This window comes from Myiozetetes cayanensis, unplaced genomic scaffold, assembly GCF_022539395.1.
Source record: "Myiozetetes cayanensis isolate MyiCay16 unplaced genomic scaffold, myiCay2020 scf2-11, whole genome shotgun sequence".
NCBI classification, from domain to species: Eukaryota; Metazoa; Chordata; class Aves; order Passeriformes; family Tyrannidae; genus Myiozetetes; species Myiozetetes cayanensis.
The window spans coordinates 96,050,670-96,073,385 of record NW_026087411.1 but is presented as its reverse complement, the minus strand read 5'-3'; the positions used below and the strand labels follow the sequence as shown (position 1 = coordinate 96,073,385).

The 22,716-nt window shown below is 36.9% G+C and overlaps 1 protein-coding gene across 5 annotated transcripts in view; it reads right to left on the bottom strand.

Moving 5' to 3' along the window:
* Window positions 1-22,716, bottom strand: part of SNTG2 (syntrophin gamma 2) — a 233,645-nt gene that overhangs the window by 132,010 nt on the left and 78,919 nt on the right. For 4 of the 5 annotated variants that reach the window (XM_050316361.1, XM_050316362.1, XM_050316364.1 and 1 more), the window contains exon 2: window positions 7,589-7,726. In XM_050316361.1, coding sequence (XP_050172318.1) covers window positions 7,589-7,726 — 138 coding nt within the window. Of the gene's footprint in view, window positions 1-7,588; window positions 7,727-22,716 lie in introns of those variants that run through there. The other variant, XM_050316363.1, reaches the window with a different exon arrangement.

Genomic DNA, 22,716 nt, shown 5'->3' with positions numbered 1-22,716 from the left:
CACACACTACACCAGAGGAACTGCGTTGACAACACCTGTGACTGGGACAGAGATTCCTTCTTCCAGAATATGGCAGTCAGGATCAAAGAATACTCAACTAGAAGCCAGAAAGCAATGAGTTTTGATTGTTGCTTCCTCACTCACTACTGTTACTACTTATATATGTCATGCAGCCTTTACTAAAAATCCTGAATATGCACAAATCTTAAGAAATGAGTGCAGCATGAGGAAAATGTATATGTCACACTGTTAGCCAGTTGGATCAGACTGAACGTGCCACATCTGTGCATTTCCACAAGTATTAATACTGCCCTCTCAGGAACTGTAACCATGAGCATCTTATAATTAACCAGGCAAACAATAGAAGAATGCACTGAAAAATAATGAAACATCATTTCCATAAAACTACACTGGGCATGGGGGAAGTGACCTAAAGAACTTTATTGCAAGTAGGATTTGCTATATTGTTGGTTATAACATCTGGTTCTCAGGAAAAGCTTTTTGCTCAAAGGTGTCTGTATAAGCATTAGTTACAAACCTGTATTGTTTTTAATAGACTTCTATACTCTTAGAAATAGTTGTATTTGTTAAAAAGACAGTGGAAAGTGGAAGAAATTCTTGAGATAATGGAAATGTAAGTCAAGAAAACCTTGAGAAAGAGAGCCAAAGCCACAAATTAGTCCTCCATGGTATCACATGATGCCTCATTCTCTACTTCCATGAAGCAGAGGGAATCTGTAATGAAGAACAGGTAGACAAAAAGCAAAAGATTATTTTGAATGGGAAAGAGAGTTTTGAAGCTTAACTCTTGCATTGCACAGGGTCTCACCTTTTTCCCAAAAGGACAGGAAGAATAGCTATAAAAATCAGTTGAGACATGCCAATCACTGTTCAGCTTTGTATAAAGTCAAAGGAGATCTTTTCACGTGTTAGCAAAGACCTGGGACATTCACAGATTAAATATAATAACATTTATATCAGCTTTTATTATTACCTTAGAATTGTTATCTTAGTATAACTGTTTCTATTACTGTAGATAAAAATTGGGAAGTTTTGTTTGTTTGTGTGGGGTTTTAAAGTTTGTTTGTTTATTTGTTTGTTGGGGCTTTTTTGAGGGGAAAGTGGATTTTTGGTGGATTTTTATGGAGTTTTTTAGAGTAAAAAAAGCTGTTCTTTGAGTTATTTCATCTGCATTCAACTTTGTGCAACATTTCACATGTTGGTGTTGTGAAGACAGAGATGAACAATAGAGATTGAACCCACCAATATCCCAAATATCAAAACTGGAAAGGCTCACGCCTCCATAGCAGTCAGACAGTTTGCCCCTAACTGTTTAAAATTTGAAATGCTATATGACCTCTCACAATGTGTATGGTTGCAATTTACCAGTCCTGACAGTTGGTCACAGCTTCAGGTGTACTGAATTTTCAGTTAAAGGACACATATATTTGTGCATATGAATTGTTTACCAAAGTTGTGCTGCCTTTCTTTTATCTTGCTTACCCTCAGCTGGACTGTTTCCACATTTCAGGAAGAGATTGTTTTTCAGGAATATCCATAGTGTCCTTTGCATCCTTTTATTCTGTTACATTTTTTAGCCTTCATACTTAAACTAATAACTCTCTTTATCTTTAATAATGAAGTTTTTTGTCAAGGTTATAAATATTTATTTTGTGATGCAAACATCTAACTGTTCTCAGAGTGACAATACAAGAAAGATCCTAAGGAACTACTTGATAGCTATCTTCTAAATATCTAGGTCAGCTTTCCAGAGTATGGAAAACAAACAAATGGTTAAATAATGTATTTTCTCTTTACAAGTGATCTTTGTTTCAAAAGGAAGACTCTCTTAATCATCCACTTGATGTTTCCAAAAAGATAGAAAATGTTAATTATTAGCTTTTTAAAAACTCCAATTTTGGACTGAAATACCATACCGGTAATGGCAGAAGAGGCACTAGGAAAATCAGTGTTTATTATTAATATTAGTAGTTATCAAGACTGAAATTTCCTTGGGTTAAAAAAAAAATAACTTTAGATTTTAATGAAGATCTGTTCCCTAGAGGTTTGCTAAAATAACATTTTCTGTGTCCTTATTAGCATCTGAGCTATAAAGAAAAAGCTATTGCAGTCTCATCAGGGATTTCAACAGTATTTTCAGACACTATTTCTAATTTTTGTAATCAACAAAACAACTAATCTTGCTATTTTTCTTCCCTATTCACCTACTTTGCTTCATTCTGTTAAAGTCAAGCAAAGACGTAGCTTGTGACACTGGACAATTGAGTACCCAGCATGCAAAGTTATACTAATTCTATTAGACTCACATAAGCCTCTGAGGAGTCCTCTTCCAATCAAGATGCCAGCAGCCTGCACTAGAAATCTCTCTGCCTGACCCCTGACCAAGTCAGAGGCAATTCAGCTCTGTGAGGACTGATTTTGATAAAAAGCCAGGTGCATTTCTATTCTTTTTCTTACAGAAATAAAATACAAAATAAAAGAAAAATACTTACAAAAAGAGGAGAGGCATAAAATGGTGGGCTGACAACAGGAGAAGGATGAAGCAATATACATGGATGAAAAACAAGGAATATTAAGGATGAGCCACTGTATATAAGACAAAAATTTCAGCATGTGGAATGACAAAAAGTTAAAGTAAAATCACACCTGAATGAAACATAAAGTATAAAAATTAATAAATCCCTGTTTTCCCTTTAACTAAAACTGATATCCCCCTGTCTGTCATACAATTAATTTATTTCTGTGAGTATTGCTAAACTTTAAATCCAGGGGGTGGTGGGGGGGAATACCTTCTGTTAAAAATACTTCGCTGATAGTGAAAACCGACATTTCTCTCAGGATTTTTGTGCTTGGCTTCTATGAGTGTGCACCAATTCACAGAACCACAGATTGGGTCAGTTGAAAGGGACCACAGTGGATCACCTGGTCTGACCTCCCTGTTCAAGCAGGGTCGTTCTAGAGCACATTGCACAGGATCACATCAAGATGGTTCTTGAATACCTCCAGTGATGGAGACTCCACAACCTCCCTGGCCAATCTGCTCCAGTGCTCGGTCACCTGCACAGTGAAGAAGTTTTTCTTTATATTTAGAACCTTCTGTGCATCAGTTTCTTTCCATTGCCTCTTGTTGTATTGCTTGGCATCACCAAAAAAATCTTGGCTCTGTCCTCCCTTCAGATACTTATAGACATTGATGAGGTCCCCTCTCAGTTGTCTTTTCTTGAGGCTGAACAGGTCCAAATCCTTCATCCTTTCCTTGTAAGAGAGATGCTCCAGTCCCCTAATCATCTTTGTTGCCCTTCACTGGACCCACTCCAGGAGCTCCATGTCTCTCTTGTACTGAGAAGCCCAGAAACTGGATCCAGCACTGCAGATGTTGCCTCACCAGGGCTGAGCAGAGGGGCAAGATCACCTTCCTTGACTTGGTGGTAATGCTCTTCCTAATACCTCCCAGGATACTTTTGGACTTTTTGGCCACAAGGACACACTGCTGGTTCACAGACATCTTGTTGTCCATCAGGATCCCCAGGTCTCTCTGTGGTGGCTCTCCCCCAGCTGGCCTGGGGGATTCGGGAAGAATTAAAGTTAGCAGGAACCTTTGTTCAGGGGAGAATTACGCCCGGACACGGAAGTTGTAACAATATGGTTTTCCGGTAAAATGTGCTGAGCACAGCAAAATGTGTTTCGTGACATGCGCAGTAAGCAGAGTTATATAACACCGTTAGTGGCCAATGGAAGAATATTTATGTATGTGGGAACCAGTGGAGAGTTGACATGTGTAGCCTAAAAAGTGTATAAAAGTAGCAGACATCGTGCAATAAAGTGTTCCAGCCTCTGGATCCACAAGGGTTTTGTGTCGTGTCCCGCCTCAACCGCGACATCTCTCTTCAAAGATCTGCTTTCCAGCAGGTCTGTCCCTAGCCTGTACTGGTGCATGGGGTTGTTCTCCCCCAAGGTGCAGGAACCTGCATTTGCCTTTGTTGCATTTCATATTCTCCCCTCCCCTCCCCTCTCCTCCCCTTCCCTCCCCTCCCCTGAAACAGTTGATTTTACACTATTTTTGCTATACACATCTTGAACTTCAAAGACCGTGTTTTTCGCTCATTACTCTACCGCCAAGTCCAAGATTGCGAGGACTACTGAAGTGGGCTGAACTGTTATTAACTGTTATTAAATTACAGAAAGCCACATCTACAATTTCTCATCAAAGAATTTTTCTCGATGTTTAAAAGTAGCACTTTTAAGTCACTTAAATGAATGGTAGATGGCAAAACATGAATCAAGAATAGACCCAGATGATGGCAGTAGAAGTTATTTTAGAGAAGGAGCCTTTTGTCCTTGAGAATAATCTCTATTGCTGAAAGTCCAACCCACAACAGGAGCTCTAGTGATCTCTGAGGTCTTTGCCAGTCCTCACTGTAGCATTCAGAACTCGATCAGACTAGCAGAGCTAAATATGCATAGTTGTAAATCCTGTCTTCAGTATTCCTCAGGATTAATGAACATGTCAGTAAAAGGGAAGCTGGAAACAAACGCATTCCACAAATGTTGTCCCTCAAAACTGGCTGGAGAAAAAAGTATTCCTACAGGTAGAGACAAAATTTTCTTTTCCTGTAATTTTCCATACACATATTCCACATAGGAAGAAAAGTTAATTTAAAACCAAAAGTTTTTTTCCCTCCTATGCATTTGAGGTGAGTACAAAAAGAAGGTAAAAGTTACTTCTATTTTTGTTGCAAGTGAACTAGTTTGATGAATGGGTATAAAATAAAGATTAACTATGAGTACCTTAGACTGAAAAGGTACAGAAGAAGGAGAATAAATCAGTAAGGCAATGTGACCATTTATGACTGCTCTTGAACTGACTCTCATGTTACAATTTTCTATTAATATTTTGAATCATACAGAACAATGATGAAAATTATTTTCTTGAACCACTTGAAATGTAAAGCATTTATCTCTTTAGAATTTATGTCATGTAACTGTAAATGTAAAACTTACCAAAATCAGTGCTAGAGAACTACAAGCTATTTCAACCTGATTTCAAACTCTGCTTTTGAGGTCCTATATACTAGAAAATTATATACTATAAAAAAAGACAGTGTTTATCTTCCTGTTACACTCAATGATCCTTTATATTGAATGCTAGTTGTCCAAAAGTTTCTATTTGGTTCAGAGTATAACACAGAAAAAGCAAATACTGACATGAAGCCGTGGTTTAATTCACCTTTCTCATTAGAGTTTGACAACAGGATCCTATGAGGACTGAAGATAACACTTCCAGAAACAGACCTTGGGGAGATCTTGTAAGGGACACAGAAAAACAAAAGATCAGACCCTTAAAATTTAGTTTTCAGAGTCTTCAGTAAGAAAACTTAATGAAAATAAGGAAGTAGTTTTAACAATGTTTTCCAGGAAAGGGTAGCTTGGCAGGACTGCCCACACTTATCTATCAATAGTAGGAAGAGGGAGAAATTCCTTTTGAATGGGTGTCATACCTAGGACCACATAATACTTTGCAACTCCAACCTAAATTAACTTGTACTTAACTTTGTACTTTATATTTCCTTACTTTTTACACATTAACACCATGTCTGCAACCTGAAAAAACTGTCTCTATTTGCCATAGTCCTGGTGATCACTTCTTTCCAGACTCTACCGCTGAGTGATCATTACTGGCGATGAAATACAACAAAGGAACTTGGGCTCACTTTGTGGCTGCATATTCCAGGTATGTCTTCTCTGCAGAGTATATTACTTTCCAGAATTTTTCTCAAAATCCAACTCCTCAAATACTATGAGAGCTTGTGTCCTACCCTGTCTTCCAGCAGAAAATACTTCTTAGGGTACCCATAAAATGCAGGAATAAAATGCATCAAAATCAAACAAATCTTGATATTAAAAGGAAAGATGCAGACTTGAGTTGTATACAGTGGGATTTTGTACTGCTTTAGTTGTGTGTTTGGGGGTGTCTAGGGCTTTTTTTGCTTTATTTTGGATGTTGATTAATACATACACAGATTTGATACAATATTTTCTCAGACATAACCAGCTTGTGTTGATTCAATCAAGAAGTAACCTAGGGCTACATAGGACAGAATTTTGATTCTTTTTCTATGAAAGTTCATACACAAGGCATTTAAACACCCCTGAGTAAACAGCAACCATGTATAATTGCACAGACACCATATACTGCAGTCACATGATATTTTACTATGACTCTTGCAACTAGTTTGCATACAAATTATCTGCATTACTAGCAATGTCTGCTAAAAAAAAAAAAAAAAAAAAACCAAACCTGTGTTTTTTCATATTTCTCAGTGAAGTACAAAGTATATGAAGTAGATATTATATGCAAAGCTGATGAAGGAGGCTTATACTTATCTCAGCAAACCAACCAGAAATGGACATGCCTTTCAAGGATCAACCTTTCTTAACATCTTAAAGAGCAAGTCATGTTTCACAACGTCCCATTGAGAACTTTTGAAAACAGTACATAACGTTTCAAACTATGAAAAGGTGTTTCAAACTACAAAAAGGTATTTCAAATTATTGTGTGTCTTATATTAAACAATTTATATAAATATTTACTGTGGTAGGAATGCAACATTTTCATGTGTCATATAGGCAGACTCTCTAACATACTCACACATACATATGCAGATACCCACTAATACTTTTTTTTGTTTCTAATTCTTATCAGAGTATCACAAACTCACTCAATGTCCCCAAGTGTCAGCTTTTAAGTTTACATGAGACAGCAAGCAGACAGAAAAACTCTCCCTTGGTCCTCCCTGAGGAGGGTGCCACTCTAGGAAGTACCAGTAGAGTTCATGAAATTTATTTTACTCAGCAAAATTAAGAATGGGTATCCCAAATTCAAGAGGAACACTGTCTATATGAGGAAATAAAATACACTATTTAGGGATGTTGATAACCTAGACACCCTTGCTGTATTGCTTATGCAAAATGCCACTAGTTTGTTTAGCGAAAATCAAATGGTCATACAGAAGACTCCTCTACATCTTAGAGCCATCACATGCTTTGACAAAGTAGCATAATTGAGTTTTGGTGGAAAAAAGCACCACATACATGCTGGCACTGATTAAGCCCCATCTGTACCTGCAAGGGAATTACACTGAAATAAGTGCCTTTCAAGTGTTCTCTCAGTCAGCTCAATGCCCTTGAACAGATATCCTGTCTGATACCCAAATTAAGAAGACTCTGGAGTATTAGTTTGCTCTTAAAATGCTTTCATTGGGAAATAATTTCTTTTTCTCTCTTAATTTAATAGCCTAACAGTATTTGGTGGAAGAATGTTGTAATTTTATAGACATTTTTGCTCCTGTTAAGGTTTTTAATAGTATAATAAAGGCTATGTAGCCCTGGCCAAAAAAGTAGTTTTTACAGGCAAGAATATATAGGTATGCACAAAAGACCCAACAACTGATAATTACATGTATTTCTACTATGCAATAAAATCTCTGGCACTCCAATACAATAAAGGGACCTCTGCAGAGGACATTAAAATGCACAGTCGAAAGCACAGAGATATAGAAGCACTTACATTTGCACTGTGATTGCTTCCACTAACACAGATGACATCTTGTTTTTGAATTGTTAATACCTCTTTTGTAAGCTTCAGTCGGATGTCATAAGCATTTTCAGATACTTCATCATACAACAATGCAATACCAGTTTTAGTCTGTGAAAAAGCAAGACACATATACAAAAATGTAAGAATGTGAACATTTCATAATGATGAATAACAAGCTCTATCCCATTAAAGACATAAAAAGCATACAAATGAGTGTTATTTACAGAAAGTGGAAAACTGGTCTGCTTTTCAGTCTTCAAATGGATTAGACATAAAAAAGCTTCTTTTGTACTTGAAAATAAAGGCTAAATAGTCTTTGAAGTAGACATTAATATGCAAAAAAGTAAAAAAAAACCCTAAATTTACAAAAATTTCTCCACTGTACTGTTCCACAAAGGAGTGCTGCCATTTATCGATGTCCTATTTGGCTTTAATTGTACAAAGACTCATGAAACTGTATTAGAAGTAGATAGGTATTTATAATTTGTATGTCAACTCATTTTACAGTTTCAGCTAGAAGTGGCAAAGTGCAATGTTTATCCCAACTTCAAGATGTTCCTTCCACTGTGTCAGAAAATTAACTGTACTCTTCATAAGCATTGCCATTAAGATACAGAGTTCTGTTAAAGTATAAAACTGTTTTCACATTGTAAAACACATGATTAAGTACAGTTGCTAAATTATTTTTTTTTAAATCAAGATGGACTTACATTTCTTAAGCTCATCTCTGGACTAATAACTAGTAAAATCTATAGGATAGTCAAGTATTTGGTATAAAAAACGTTTTCTCCATGAATAGCACAAAATAAATTCTACTTTAATTTCTGATTTATTTACTTACATTTCCCACTAATATTCAGTGCAAATTTCCCACTAATATTCAGTCAGATATTTCATTAAACAAAAACTGTGGCATTAGGACTGCTTACAGCTATTTGTTAAGATATGCAGACTAATGAAATTTCAGAACTTTCCAATCACTGAATAGAAGAGAAAAAGCAAAACACCTGTTCTGAAATGAGTGATCATATTTAAAAGTAGTATTTGTTTATTAATTTAAAATATATATAATTGCATCATCACAACAATTCAGTTTATGCAAGTGAAGAAAAATCAAGCATAATTTAAGTTTTAGTTGCAGCATTTGTTTTTAAAAGATTTAAAATCAAGTTGTTCACTTATAGTTTGTTAATTAGTAGATTGCGTCAAGAACTGAATAATGGAAGAATAAAAGAAGAAACGTCCTGTGCACTGAATGAAAGTTTGAGAGATTTTAAAATAAAATTAAACATGAAACATTAGCTTCATATGGAATATTTTTATTTATGCAAAATTAGGGAGAAAGGTGTGCTGATTGTCAATAAAACCTTTTTGTCTTTAAAAGCAGGTTCAGCTTAAGCCTAAGACACTTAGATTTGGTGTAGCTCTATGAAGCAACTGATTGTCAAAAACTCCCTTATAGCAGAAACAGAAAATGCAGCCTAGAGAGCAATTAAATTTATCCTGAATTATACACAAAGCAGTTGCTCAGGTGAATTGGTCATGTAGTTCAGCTTTCCCTGGGCTCAAAGCAGTTGTGCCCATGTAGGTCACTTCTGCCACTTTGATATCCTAAGACCTCTGAACATGTAAAGCTGACAAAGGCTTCCTAGGATATCCAGGTCCTTTCTAGTTGGAGGCAAGACAAGATTTCCATGTTTATAATGTGATACAAATACTGGTCATGGTAGCAGACACCCATATGTAGGCATCTTCAGCTTGTAATGGATCCCACCAAAGTTTATAGTGGAAAAATCATAGAATGGATTGGGTTGGAAGATACCTTAAAGATCATCCACTTCCAACCCACCGAGAGGGTGCAGGGACACCTTCAACTAGATCAGATTGCCTAAAGCCTGATCCAGCCTAGCCTTGAATACTTCCAGGAATGGGGTATCCACACCGTCTCTGGGCAACCTGCTGCAGTGCATCACCACCCTCACAGTAAAGAATTTCTTCCTAATATTTAATCTAAACCTGCCCTCTTCCAGTTCAAAGCTATTCTGCCTTGTTCTATCACTACATACCCTTGTAAAAAGTCCTTCTTTGGTTTTCTTGAAAGCCCCCTTTAGGTACTGGGAGGCTGCTATAAGGTCTTTATCAATACATTTTTGTGAATGACAACATATGACAGCCACGCCAATATCATCCACTTAAAAGCTATGCTGCCCAACAGCAAGTATTTTCAAAGAGTAGAGCTACAGCACTGAAAAACCACTGTCCCTGAATTTCGCAGCTGTCCAGAGATTGTGCGTCACTATCCCACCTGGACTGGTGACCGCAGTTACTTTTGCTGATGTACCAGAGCACGCTTTTTAGAAACACTGAAAGAACAGAGCTCGGGAGAGCTCTTTAACCCAAAACTCTTCTCCAGCTAGTAATGGTTACATATGCTTAGAAGAGAAACAATGAAAAAAACTCTGAAGTTTCATTTGTAACAGATGATCAGGTAACTGAATAAAATATGCAGAGTGACAGATTAAATAGTTTAGCATTTTCCATTACACTATTACAACTAGAAGTCTCACTGAAGCTCATCTATTCCTATTAAAAATCCAATACCTACCTCATACTCTATCTAACTCGTGATGTGATCCAAGATGATGTGCAGCAATACCGTATTTGCTTTCAGAATCAATAAGATTAATCTTGATTTCTCTCAGCCTTCAAGTTGTTTTTTTTTTAGACCATTTTAAATGCCTTTGAATCAAAGTTCAGCACATTCTCTTGGTCTCTCCTTGTGTTAAAGAGATGGTATACATAACCCTAGTGGGAAAATCCCAGTCCAGACAGAGTGCTTCTTCAAACAAGAATCTTTTAATGAGAACTTAGCCTTTTCATGTATATGTATATCCAGCATTTTAACTATGCAACGTTCATCTTGATTTCTTATTTAAAAACTGTCTATACAGTAGACATTGTAGTAACTGGTATCAGAAACTGTGGACTGAAAAGTCAAAATAACACCCCAGAATTAGGTAGTATCGTTAGAGACCGTATGCCAAATGTGTTTTGTACTAAAAACTATGAGGAAATTGCATCTCAATAGGATTTCAGTGCTTGCATTGAGAGGTAGGGGAAATACAAATTTAAATTCACTCAGGCAGATGAGGAAATTAAATGTTGACTTTCATATCTCTGAGAGTTTTCTAGACACTGGCTCCAGGAGGAGGAGTGTGTGGGTGTGCATGTGCATGTTCGCTATGTGGTGGGAGGAAAAGAAAAGGAGATGAGTAGCACAAGCATCACAGTAGCTGTGACTTTGAAGAAAGCTTAGACTACTCTGCTTTTGAATGAAAGAAAAAACACTGAAACCTGCTTTCTCAACACAGCTCAAAACCTGTCAATACCACAGAGAAAAAACATCCACCTCTAGAGAGGCAGATGAATCCTTTTATCAGTTTTATTGTTAACTACTTAAGCAGGTCCCCAGCCAGTGTACTTGCTTTAAAGCACTCTCTATTCAGCATAATGTTTTGGGACCCTACTCAGTGTACCATAACTCTTCCAATGTGCTGCATCTGAAGTTTAAAGCTCACAGATGCAAATTATGCTTCAAAGCAGGCATCTCTAAGCCAAACTTCAGTTTTACTAGCATAAAATACTTGCCTTCAGTACTGTAATTTTTATTTCGAAAGAGTTTGCAAAAAAATAAGGCAGAGTTTAAAAGTGGTGTTGAGGTGTACTTGGCTTCCTATAGAAACTATTCACTTATTTATGTCCACTTTTTTCCTCTAATGCATTATAGCAGTATTTGTCAGGCTTTTCACGATAGTAACTGTTTGAAGAGAGAAAAGATTCTTACTTAGATCATCAGGGAATTCAGATGAGATTCATAATAAACCCCTATTTATTCACAATAAAATAAAGGTATTGTATGCATTCAGAGCAGATGTCAGAGTACAAGTAGTGCAGTGGTACTATTTTGATTTAAACTGTGAAGTTCTCAGTAACTCCAAACGTCTCTCTTATGCCCTCTCTCCAAGTGTATTTTAGCAATTGTGATCATTCATTTTGCAAACTAAACGAAGCATTAGTGTCTTAGATCCTCATAAAAATGGATCATCTGGAGTTTTCCCTACTTTGCAAATGTAAATATAATGCAAATCCTCTGCATTGAGTTACATTGGCTCTCCAGAAAAAAAAAATCACCATTTCCTGTTCTTCATCCTTAACAAACACACGCTTCAAAGGTACTGCTGTTCAATTTTTATCTGCTAAATTTAGTTTATAAATTACCTTTATTTGTAAATATAATTCTTTAAGAACCACATTTGAAGGGTTTTTTCCCCATGGAACCACCACAATACAGACTAGTATTTTACCAGCAACATTTACATCTCATAGGTCTAGTGATAAAATTCTTTAATCCAATTTCATTTTTCAAAATTAAATGAACCCTGTTGAAATTCTGTATCTGTAGTACACTGATGGTTTAAACACTTGTTGAAGACACATGAGAACTGGAGTCACTGATTTTGATCCTACATCACTTCGAATTAGGAAGAGAACTTCAGGCAGTCCTGGCAGGCAGTGCTGTGAGCACTAAGTCACAGCAAGCTTGAATGTACTCTCTCTTGCAACTGGTTTGATGTTTTCTATATCACGATCAAAAGAAAAAGATACTTTCTCAGAGAAAGACAGAATTCAAATTTAAAATATCCTTGACTAACATTAAAAAAAAAAAATGGGATGAAGTGTAACAGGAAAAAAAAGTGCAAGGTGTTACATGGTAGGAGGAAGATCACTTGCATGCAAGAAAAAAAGGTTTTCTTCACCATTTCTTGAGGAATGGAAACAGGTAGGTAGCACTGAGGATAGGCAGAAAAATATGGGCATCAGTATCTTCTTATTATAATAAAGGCAAACAGATATTCTGTCTGCCTTCCTTCATACTCTTTCCCACTGATTTGGTTTTTCTCACTCTTACAAGACAGTGCCCAAAAGTAAACACAGCTGGGTGGTACAGAAGGTCCCTCAAACACTGATGAATGTGAGGGAGGAATAATTTCAAGCCCATGAAGTAATCCATCACCAGTGTGGCATTTAATACATCCCAGTATATTGTTTCCTTTCATACAGTGTTATGTCAGTGTTGTTACATGGTTACACTACATAGAAGAGGCAGTGAACTGGAAAAGGTCATGAGAAATGCAAAAAAAAATTATAACTCATAAGAGATCTGGAAAATAGGATCTATAAGAATTCAAAACAAATTTGGGTTGTTTAGTTCAAAGATAGAATATATAAGAGAACATTAAGTAGTTGAGCACTTTATAAGAGTACGTAAGGAGCCCCTGGTGGTCTAGTGGTAAGGGCGCGGTGCTGTCACCGCCGAGACCCGGGTTCGATTCCCGGTCAGGGCCACTCCCGGGCAGGTGGAGCTCGTTAGCCCTTAAAGGCAACCCACCTACGTCCTGAGGACCTCGCTGCCACCGTCCAAGCTCGCTTGGCCCCGGCAGATGAACCTTAGGATTAAAGGGTGGGCTCAGTTCCGCGCACACTGTGTCTCACCTAAAAAATCCAATGCGCAGGCTGGAAGGTGTAAAGACCTTCCCCGGATCTTCACTCGTGAAGACTGGCCATTAATAAAAGAGTACGTAGAGCAATCAGGTAAGAAAACAATTCAGAAATCTCCTTTGAACATATTTTGGTTACAAACAAACTGAAGTCCTTGAACAGATTGCTGGGATGGACATCCATTGCTAAGGGATTCAGAGAGAAAAATAAACATCTGTCCAAATGGTAGAGGTACTAATCCTCTAAACAGGGCAAAATCCCAGAAAAGACTGTTTCTTTCAGATCTATTTGTCTCTGATGCTAATTTTCAAAATTATGTGACTTCTTGCATATGACTGAACCTCTTTCAAGGACTTAAAGAGCACAGTTCCCTGTCTCAAACACTGTCAAGGCCACAAAATAAACCACCAGAGCGGGAACTTGAGATAAGCACAGAAAGGAGAAATTTGTGACAGGAAGGTGCTAGTTCCAGGCCTGATGGAGCTGAGATCTGGTTAGCATATCCTGGTAATGCATCCAGACAAAAATTCCCACTGTTGAAAACTGTGGGAAAGGAAGTAACCCTCATACACATATCACCAGTCAAACAAAGATCACCCAAATTATGGGACAGATGGAATCTGTGACCACAACAAACACCATACTGTCCCCAGACTCATTTCTGGGGCCTTCCACTAGAGGACTGTGCATTATCCAGTTAAAACTTCCTCCCCACCCAGAGGAGGTGCCTGGGCATTCCCACCTGAGGCTGAAGATATATTGACCTGTTGGACTCTTTGTTCCATGGGCTTGCCTGACCTCTGACAGGTCAAGATGGTGACCATCACTTTGACCAACAGACATCTAAATTGCAACAATCAAGTTTCATTGCTGGATCCATGAGTGGTGATATCTTTCCTCTCTTCTATCTACTTGCATACTCTCTTTCTCTTTCTTTATTTTCTTTATATATTTTCTTAACTGATATTTTCATACTTTTATATTGTCGTATTAGTATAGATAATAACCAAAATGGCTACATACCTCATTTCCATTGCAACCAAATTGTTTTAAAATAAATATATAAATATACATACATACACACAGGTCACACAGCATCATTTCACTCTAATCTGCCCCAAGGGATCTATTAACAAGAACCTCAGTAACCCTCGCCTTAAGGGGTGGTTCATAACATCTCTTCATCCAGGAGAAAGACTGACTGGCTTTAGAAGGACACCTGTACTGAACAACTTGGAACTGCCACAGGAAGGATGAGAAATAAATACTAAGGCCTGAAGAAGTTTATTACACAAATGCACACTTTTCAGTGCACCAACACGAGACAAATGGATAAGGGCAGCAGATAATGGCCATAGCGATAATGGCAACACAGCTGTGGAACACAGAAAATCAATGATTCCATTAGTTCCATTTTTGTGTAAGCACACAAAAAAACATTCAGTGAAACTAAAACCTGATGGAACAGAGATATATAATTATAACTTGTTAAAATTAGTTTTATGGAGCTATCTTACAGAGTATGTTTCTTCCTGTAAATATACACGGACTTGTCCTTATTCTCAGTTTTAACATACTACAACTTTTACATCTAGTGACTCTGTTTCACAACCAGAGACAAAGATACTTAACCTCAGTACTCTTCTGCTTAAGAAATTCTGACTATAGTGATGATGACACCTTTAAAGAGACTATTTGGATAGGTTATGGTTCCCAGCACTAGGAGGGTGAGGGTGAATCAGAAGAACCATCTGCAAAAATGTGGTGGAGAATAAAATGGTATGGTTTTGTCCAACATCTCAGAGTAGTTCAAGACTCCTGTAGATTAGGAGAGAAAACATCATTTTACCATCACATGTAGGAAGGGACAATGAAAGGTTTGAAGCCCAATCTCAAAGCAAGGCAACTATGTCATCAGCCTGTCTGAAAGACTCTAAGGATGGAGACTGCTCCACATTGCTGGGCAACCAGCTCCACTGCTTGACTGTCCTCATGAGAAAAAGCTTTTCCTTGTATGTGACTTCAAGTTCTGCTTGAAAGTTCCTGCCCATCCATGCACCACTATGAAGAGCCTGGCTTCCTCTTCTTGATATCTTTTTTGTTGACATGGAAAGACTGCTTTTAGCTCCTGCTGAAGCCTTCTCCAGGCTGAGTAAACCCAGGTGCCTCACAGGACAAGTCAGCTTGGTGACTCCTCAACGAACTTGCTTCAGGTTATCAATGGTTTTTTTTTTAAATTGGGGAAACCCAAAATGCATGCAATATTCCAGATGTAGTCTAGCAAGTGTTGAGTAGAGAGGGCTAATCCCTTCCCTTGATCTCCTACTTGTGCTTCTCCTAATACAGTCCAGGATAATGTTGACTTCGTCAGGGTCACTGCTGGCTCAGGTACAACTTTCTGCCCACCAGGACCTGCAGAGTCTCTTCAACAGAGCTGCTCCCCAGACAGGCAGGCCCCTATCTGTATCATTGCTAGGGACTTTAACCTCTAGGTGCAGGACTTGGCACTTGACTTTGTTGAATTTCATGAGTTTAGTAATCAATCTCTTGAATTTTCTGTCATTTCTTAGCCTGCCTAGGTGTCTGTCAGTGTATACTGACTGCACCCTCCAATTTGGTGTTGTCAGCAAACTTGATAACCAAGCTCTCCCTGACCTCTTCAAAGTCACTGACAAAGATGTTAGAGGATGGGTCACAGAATAGACCCCTGAAGAACAACACTTTCCACAGGAATCCAGACAGCCCGTTAACAATCATCCCCAGTCTGAGCATCCAAGCAGTTGTCCCATCTAGATGGAGGCTATAGCAACAGAGTAGCAAACAAATATATTTATTGCCTTATGCAAAAATAATAATAAACCCAATTATAATGTCAATTTAAAAATTACTTATTTGTTTGTTTTAACACATAAATGTATAAGGAACATGTTAATCTAATTTAAAAGAAATCAGAAAAAAATAAATACCACTTACAGTCACTACAGGTAAAAATGGTTGAAGATGATTTAGAAATTATTTGGATGAGATCAATACTTTGGATCAGACACCTTTCTGCTCTAAAGTACTACTGCCCACCATCACCAGTATCATGACTCCCCAAAATCCATGTACAGAAGGATGCAGCAATCCCATTACATTTATTAGGCCCAGCAGTCCTGCTCACCCCATCTCAGAGGCCAAAGGCCAGGACTAAGATGGAAACACACCCACAACCCCCCATTCACAGCCTTCACATGCAGGCAGGCATGTAGTCCACCACCAGTTGCCTCTGCCTCCCTTCCCAACAAGGAGAAGCACTGCAGCACCAATACCTTGCTGCACCACTACAGCTGATGAAACTTGAGGATGCCCCAGTGGTCCAGCCCGTACACTGTATTTTAAAGTAGCTTGACAGGAAATATTTCAAATTAAGATAACACCAAGTCTGAATTTTATTCCAGTTGGAAAGAAACTGACAATATTACTTTTATTCTCAATATCACAAAATCAACAAAAAACACCTTTTATTCTAGAATTATACACAATCAAACTGACTTGATAGCTACCTAACTTTTATGATGTACTTGAACATAGGAATCTTTTTTCAGCTCCTATTCAGAACAAGCAAACCCATAAGTCATATGTCCAAAAATTAAGGAAAAAACCAAACTGCTTTGAAGCCTTAATGAGTAAGCAGCTAGTATATGAGAAGAATCAGCATCAGAAATAAAGATGGTCAAAACCAGGTATGTAAGATATATTTGACTGTATTTTTCCCAAAAGCATTGATTATATCTGAAATATGCACTTTCAATATTACTATTTTCATAAAGATTATTTTTTTTTAATCTGAATTTATAGCATAATATTATGGATTGACATTTCATTATATAACAGTCATAAAAGCCACATTAGCATTACAAGTTTTTAGAAGATTTTAACTGCAGTGTGACAATATCACTTTCTAGCAATTCAGAGCAGAGTTCTTCATAAACTTTCAGGTGGCATACTCAAGGTAACAGAAGCTTGAAAAGATGCTCTCAATATACAAAATTTAAAAGTTTATTTTGTTGCTTGCATCACAGCCAGCCCACCAGTCAAAAATGGCCTCGGGGATAGATCTGTTAATGACATTAGTCTTGCAAGAAAAGTGATTAACAGCTGGCTCTCAATCTGTGTGATCTTAATCAGTAAGCAGTAATGTCTTGTTTAATTACTGTAAGCTCAGTATGTCATGAGACAATTAGATATGATTGATTATTGTCAACCTCATGCATCTCTCTCCACATCAGACACAAATATTTGAATTTGGTAATGTATGTTTGAAAAATGAACTTTCAGAATGTCACACTGAATAAAAATTGCCTTCTTAAAAATTCCAAAAAATGCTAACAGAGTTACATGGTTTAACATATAGATTCTACCCCAGAACACAGCCAAGACAGCAACTATTAGAAAAGTTGCCTAGCTTTTTTTTTATTTAGATCATATCTTGAAGTAAATTGCCTAAGAACATAAAGCCTAAGAACATAAAGATACTCCTATGCTTGCAGGAGTTTCATACCAGTTAAACAAGAAAGCCTAAATTTCACACTTCAAACTAAACCACTTAGCAACAGTCATAAAAAAAAACCCCAAGAACATTCCCTTTGGGGAATGTCTTTATCTTAAGACAAAGATTATCAGAGAATCATTTTGATAATTTCCATTACTGATACCATGCAGCTTACCCTGGTAGCACTTCAGCTGATTAATAAATATTCCAGTTGTTATATCAAAAGGCAAATACAGAAGGAAGACTATAATAAAAAAACCACCTGTTTTTTAACCTAGAATAACCAAGTATGGCCAACATAAAGGCACTATGGTTTTTTTGGAATGGAATAGCACATTTTGATTCATCCCATTCTTGCCATCCTTCCCCTTTACAGTTATACAAGTCCACCACATGCATTCTTTTTCAACCTTTAGCATAAGACTTTTCTATTAAACTGTTGTGTTGTCTGCCAAAACCAACTAAGCAAAGGCATATCTAACTTCCTAATTTCTCAATAAAGTGGTTGTAAATCTAGGTTCTTTCTAAATCTGAAGTAGCAAAAATTAAATTCTAGGGTTTCATCACCCTAATGTGAATTCTGCAATGGCATTGAAATCCACATCACCATTACAGCAAAAACTACTCACACTACATTGGTTTTTAGTGCTATCAGACATAGAAAGATTGAGGCAAAGATTAATCACAGGAATGCAGTAGGATTTAAAATAGAGTTCCTAAGTATTAATCTAGGCAAAGAAACCCCAACCAACCAATCAAACAGAAAACAAAAACCAGACACAAAACGCCCCACAAAAACATAGAAAGCACAGTTTTACTTACATCTGTAGTTACTGCTTTTACAGGCCAGTTGCTCAGATAAACCCATAGGCAGGAAGTGAAAAATTAATGAAATTAATAAAGAAAAACAGAATTTAGAGGCATTATTGAGGAGAAAATATAACAAGATGAAAAATTAAACTGGATTATATTTATGAGCCTCTACAACAGGTAGTGGAATTAGCAGAGAATGGCCAAGTAAGACAGAGGTCAGGCAGGAGGATGGTACATTTCTAAGAAGATACACTTTAGATAGCAATCTCATACTCAAAAGTAAAAGCCAGAGCAGCAGGTAGACAGCCATTATTAAAAGGATGAAACAGTCTGTTTACATCTAAATTCCAAACCCAAAGTGTCCTGTAACAAGAATACATTACTGAAAAGCACCTAAAATTACATTCTGTTCTGAAGGGAAGTTCCTTAGGAGCAATATCAACAAAACAAAACCCAAAAGATATACCTCCATAAATAATTTGTATATAGTTTATTAATATGTTATAAAGTCTACAAAAAATGAACCTTTTCCAAATGCATATGCAAGGTTACAACCAGTTAGTTTCTGAGCTTGCTGAAACTTCTGTACAGTACTTACTGAATAAAAAAATCCCATCAGCTACTGGTAAGCACACAAAGAATTCTCAATTGAATCTTCTGCAAAAAGAAAGACTTCCAACAAGCAACTATTATATTCAACCACTGTTAAATACAGGTCATTTCCACAACCTTTTAGAATTAAGCCTGAACTAAAAAGCAATAATGAGTATCAGGTGTAAATAAATAGATTGATGTTCACAAAATGCAGAAGAGGGAAAAATACCTGCAAGTATCAGAAACGAAAAGTAAACGAGTCCAACTAGGGAAAAAGTACTAAAGCTGTACGCAGAGGACAAAACCAAACCAAACCAACAAAACCACTACCATCACCACCACCAAAAGAATAATAAATAATCAGTTTCAAGATCTTAAACAGTTATCATTCAGAAACTGGAAGCTTATAATAAAAATATCATAGAAGAAACAGGAAATACAGGAACAACTGAAGGGTTTTTGCAATACCCAGTAACTGAAGAAAAAATGCAGGTAATTTAAGCATTAAAAATTCAATGATTTATTTGAATTCAGACTTCAGACAAAGATTTCTTAAGATGAAGCATATGTATTCTAAACCACGCTTCAAAGGCAATAAAATTGTAAACAGAGATAGTAAGTGAAGATATATGTTCATCTCTCATTTTAAAAACAACACATGGCCTGGGATAACTAAATGTTTGTCCAGAACTCAAAGAAACTCCTAATTTTAAAGCATACATATTCTAGTCTCATCTTCATCAAGAAAAACAAGAAGATCAGTGTTAAAAAATCCCACCAAAACTATTCTGGAACTGATGTTGCCTGATTTTGACAGTGGTAGATTAAACTTATTTCATATCTTTCCCAGCTTCCAAGAATTTGCTTACTGTCAACCAATACAGGCAACTGACAGATACACAGGCTCTGTAAACATTTGACTTAAGCCTCTGGAGGTGTATTTACACATCTGGATGTATGTACCACAGCATAAAAATTAAAGTGGTAGGAAACAATCAAACAATCAACAACAAATTCTGAGTAAAAAGCATTTAAAAGTAAGTTGCTTGACGAAAGATTTGGACATTTAAAGGGTTTTGATAAAATTTTACCAAAAAAAAAAAAAAAAAAATCTATGTTTCAGAGAGAGAAATTTGCAGCAGAATTTGTTTTTATCTGTAACTATCTCTTCAGTGTGATCTGTCCTTCGGTACTGTTAGTCACAGGGCACTGGACTGGCAGAATATTTGGCTGACACCACATGGAAAATCCTCACTCCCATAGGCTGGGGGTAAAGATGATCTGTATCATCGATTGCAGACCATCACAACGATCACTGAATGAGCTCTGACTGGATTCCTAAGTCAGGACAGCACAGTAAAGAACTGGGCAGTCACTCCCCTTGGCCTCCAAGCAAGACATGATGAGGGGAGCAGACAACAGAGAGAGAGGTGTATGAGCTTCACTGAGCACAAGCTGAAATCACAGTGAGTTAGGAAAAAAGAGCTCCTGTACAAAGTTTAGCAGGAATCAGTTCTTGCAGGAAAGAGCATTAAACAGAAGTCAGGCAGCAAAGTGGCACCAGAATTTTTAATTTTAGGAAATCTTATGATAACCTTGTTGTCACAGAAAGGAATTTACCATAACAATACAAGAAAACTCTTACCACTTAGAAACAAAAGGAGAAAAGGATGGGTCTGAGGGGATTTATTTTAAGTTCAGAACGTGGAACCAAACAACAAAAACAGACTCAGAGAAAAAAATACAGTTAAATGGAGAGAAAGCAGATATTTCAACTGTTCCTTTCTGTACAACATCAGCAGCACTATGAAGTCATACCACTACTGCAGTGGAGCTACTGCCAGGTTATCCTACCGGTATTTCCCAGTGAAATGCCAAAGGAGGTAATGTCCAGGAGTGCACAAGTATTTCACTGATGAGACAGTGAAAACACAGTCTTTTGCTGTGTATATTTGAACATTATAAAAGGCCTGTGTTCAAAAAAGGTATATGATCTTAGACATACTATCAACAGTTTCACAGTTTTATGCAAGTTTAAAAGTTAAATTTACATGGTAAGAGACAAGATCACACTTTGTGAAGGAAAGCAGCAGAGTAGAGGTATGGATATGAAAAGATAGGAGAATAGTTCTTGGTATAATGCAGCTTAGTTAGAGAAGAGGAAGAGAAGACAATATAAGAACAGAAAAACAGCTATTAACAGGGGAAAAGAAAAAAAATGAAAGAAAATAAATATTGAGGGAAAAAAAGAAAAAAGGCAATTTCTAAAAATCACATGCTTAAGAGAAAGAGTAGCTGCTCATTGACAAACACATCTATCTTTTTCAAGAATTATCAGCATAGGTTACTAATCCATAAAAGAATTTGACATATTAACTCTGCTTAAAGTAAGAAAAATCTGTTGTGAAAAATGGAAACAGAATTTACAAAAGCTATACATAGTACAAGTACTATCCAACAACTGGAAGTACAGCTAAATAACAAGACCATAAAACACATCTGGTGGAAAACAGGATTCTGCCTGAGGTTTATCACTCCTTCTCCCACTGTCAGATAGATCTCTGGGACTGCAATTAATGTAAACTGCACCACTGCATGCTACTGCTTCCTTTTCAACCTGTGCCAGCACACAGAAGAACGAGCCAATTTAAGCATCAGCTGATCATTGCTTATTTAACCCCATTTTTCCTGCCACACCTATACTATTTAGATATGTGTGTTTTATATCACTTTTACATGCTGTCATACTTTCTATTACCCCTATTCTGCATAGTAGAAAAACAGTGTGCTTTTCTATGGAAGTGTTAAGAGGAGAGACAGTGAGAATACTATTCACACAGCTGAAAATCTACTGTGTGCCTCTTTTTTTTTTTTTTTTTTTTTTTTTGCAATGCCTTTGCACATAATGTATCACGTGTCAGGATTTTCTGGCATCATGTGTCAGGATTTTCTGGTCTGCACATAATGACTTTTTCATTAGGAGGTGCAGTACAGGGCACCTCCCCTACTCCTGCTTAGGTTTTCTTCATTACATGAATGTCAAAGGCTTACTTTAGCCTTTGTTACCCTCTTTTGATTTCTGTGCTACAGGGATACATATTTTCTGTATCCAAATGATTCTCACTGATGTTAATGGGCCATTAAAAATCCTGGGAGTAATCTTAAATAATCTCTCTCCATTCCTTGTACCTGAAAGTAAGCTATTATTTTCCACTTACAAAAGCGAAACAGCATTCTAGCACAAATGCTCAAAAAATCCTAGGGATTTAATTTTAGTCCCAATGAAGCTGAAGCCAGTTGAAAACTCTCAGTCAAGTCAGGCTTTCATTGTAAAAATAATTAGTTTAAATTTTGTCACAAATGTTGACAGATTTTCAAGTTGTAACATTTTTAGCATAGTTATTATCATAACTATAAAAATTCATGCACAAGGACATATTTCAGGATTCCACAAAGCTTTTATAGATTAAATCCATCTCAACCACTTTGTCAACTGCCATCAAGACCCCCCAAACTATGATCGTTTTCATATCTCATTAAAAATTCCTGAAGTTCCTGAACAAGCAAAGGATACATTATTGAATTATAAACATATGCA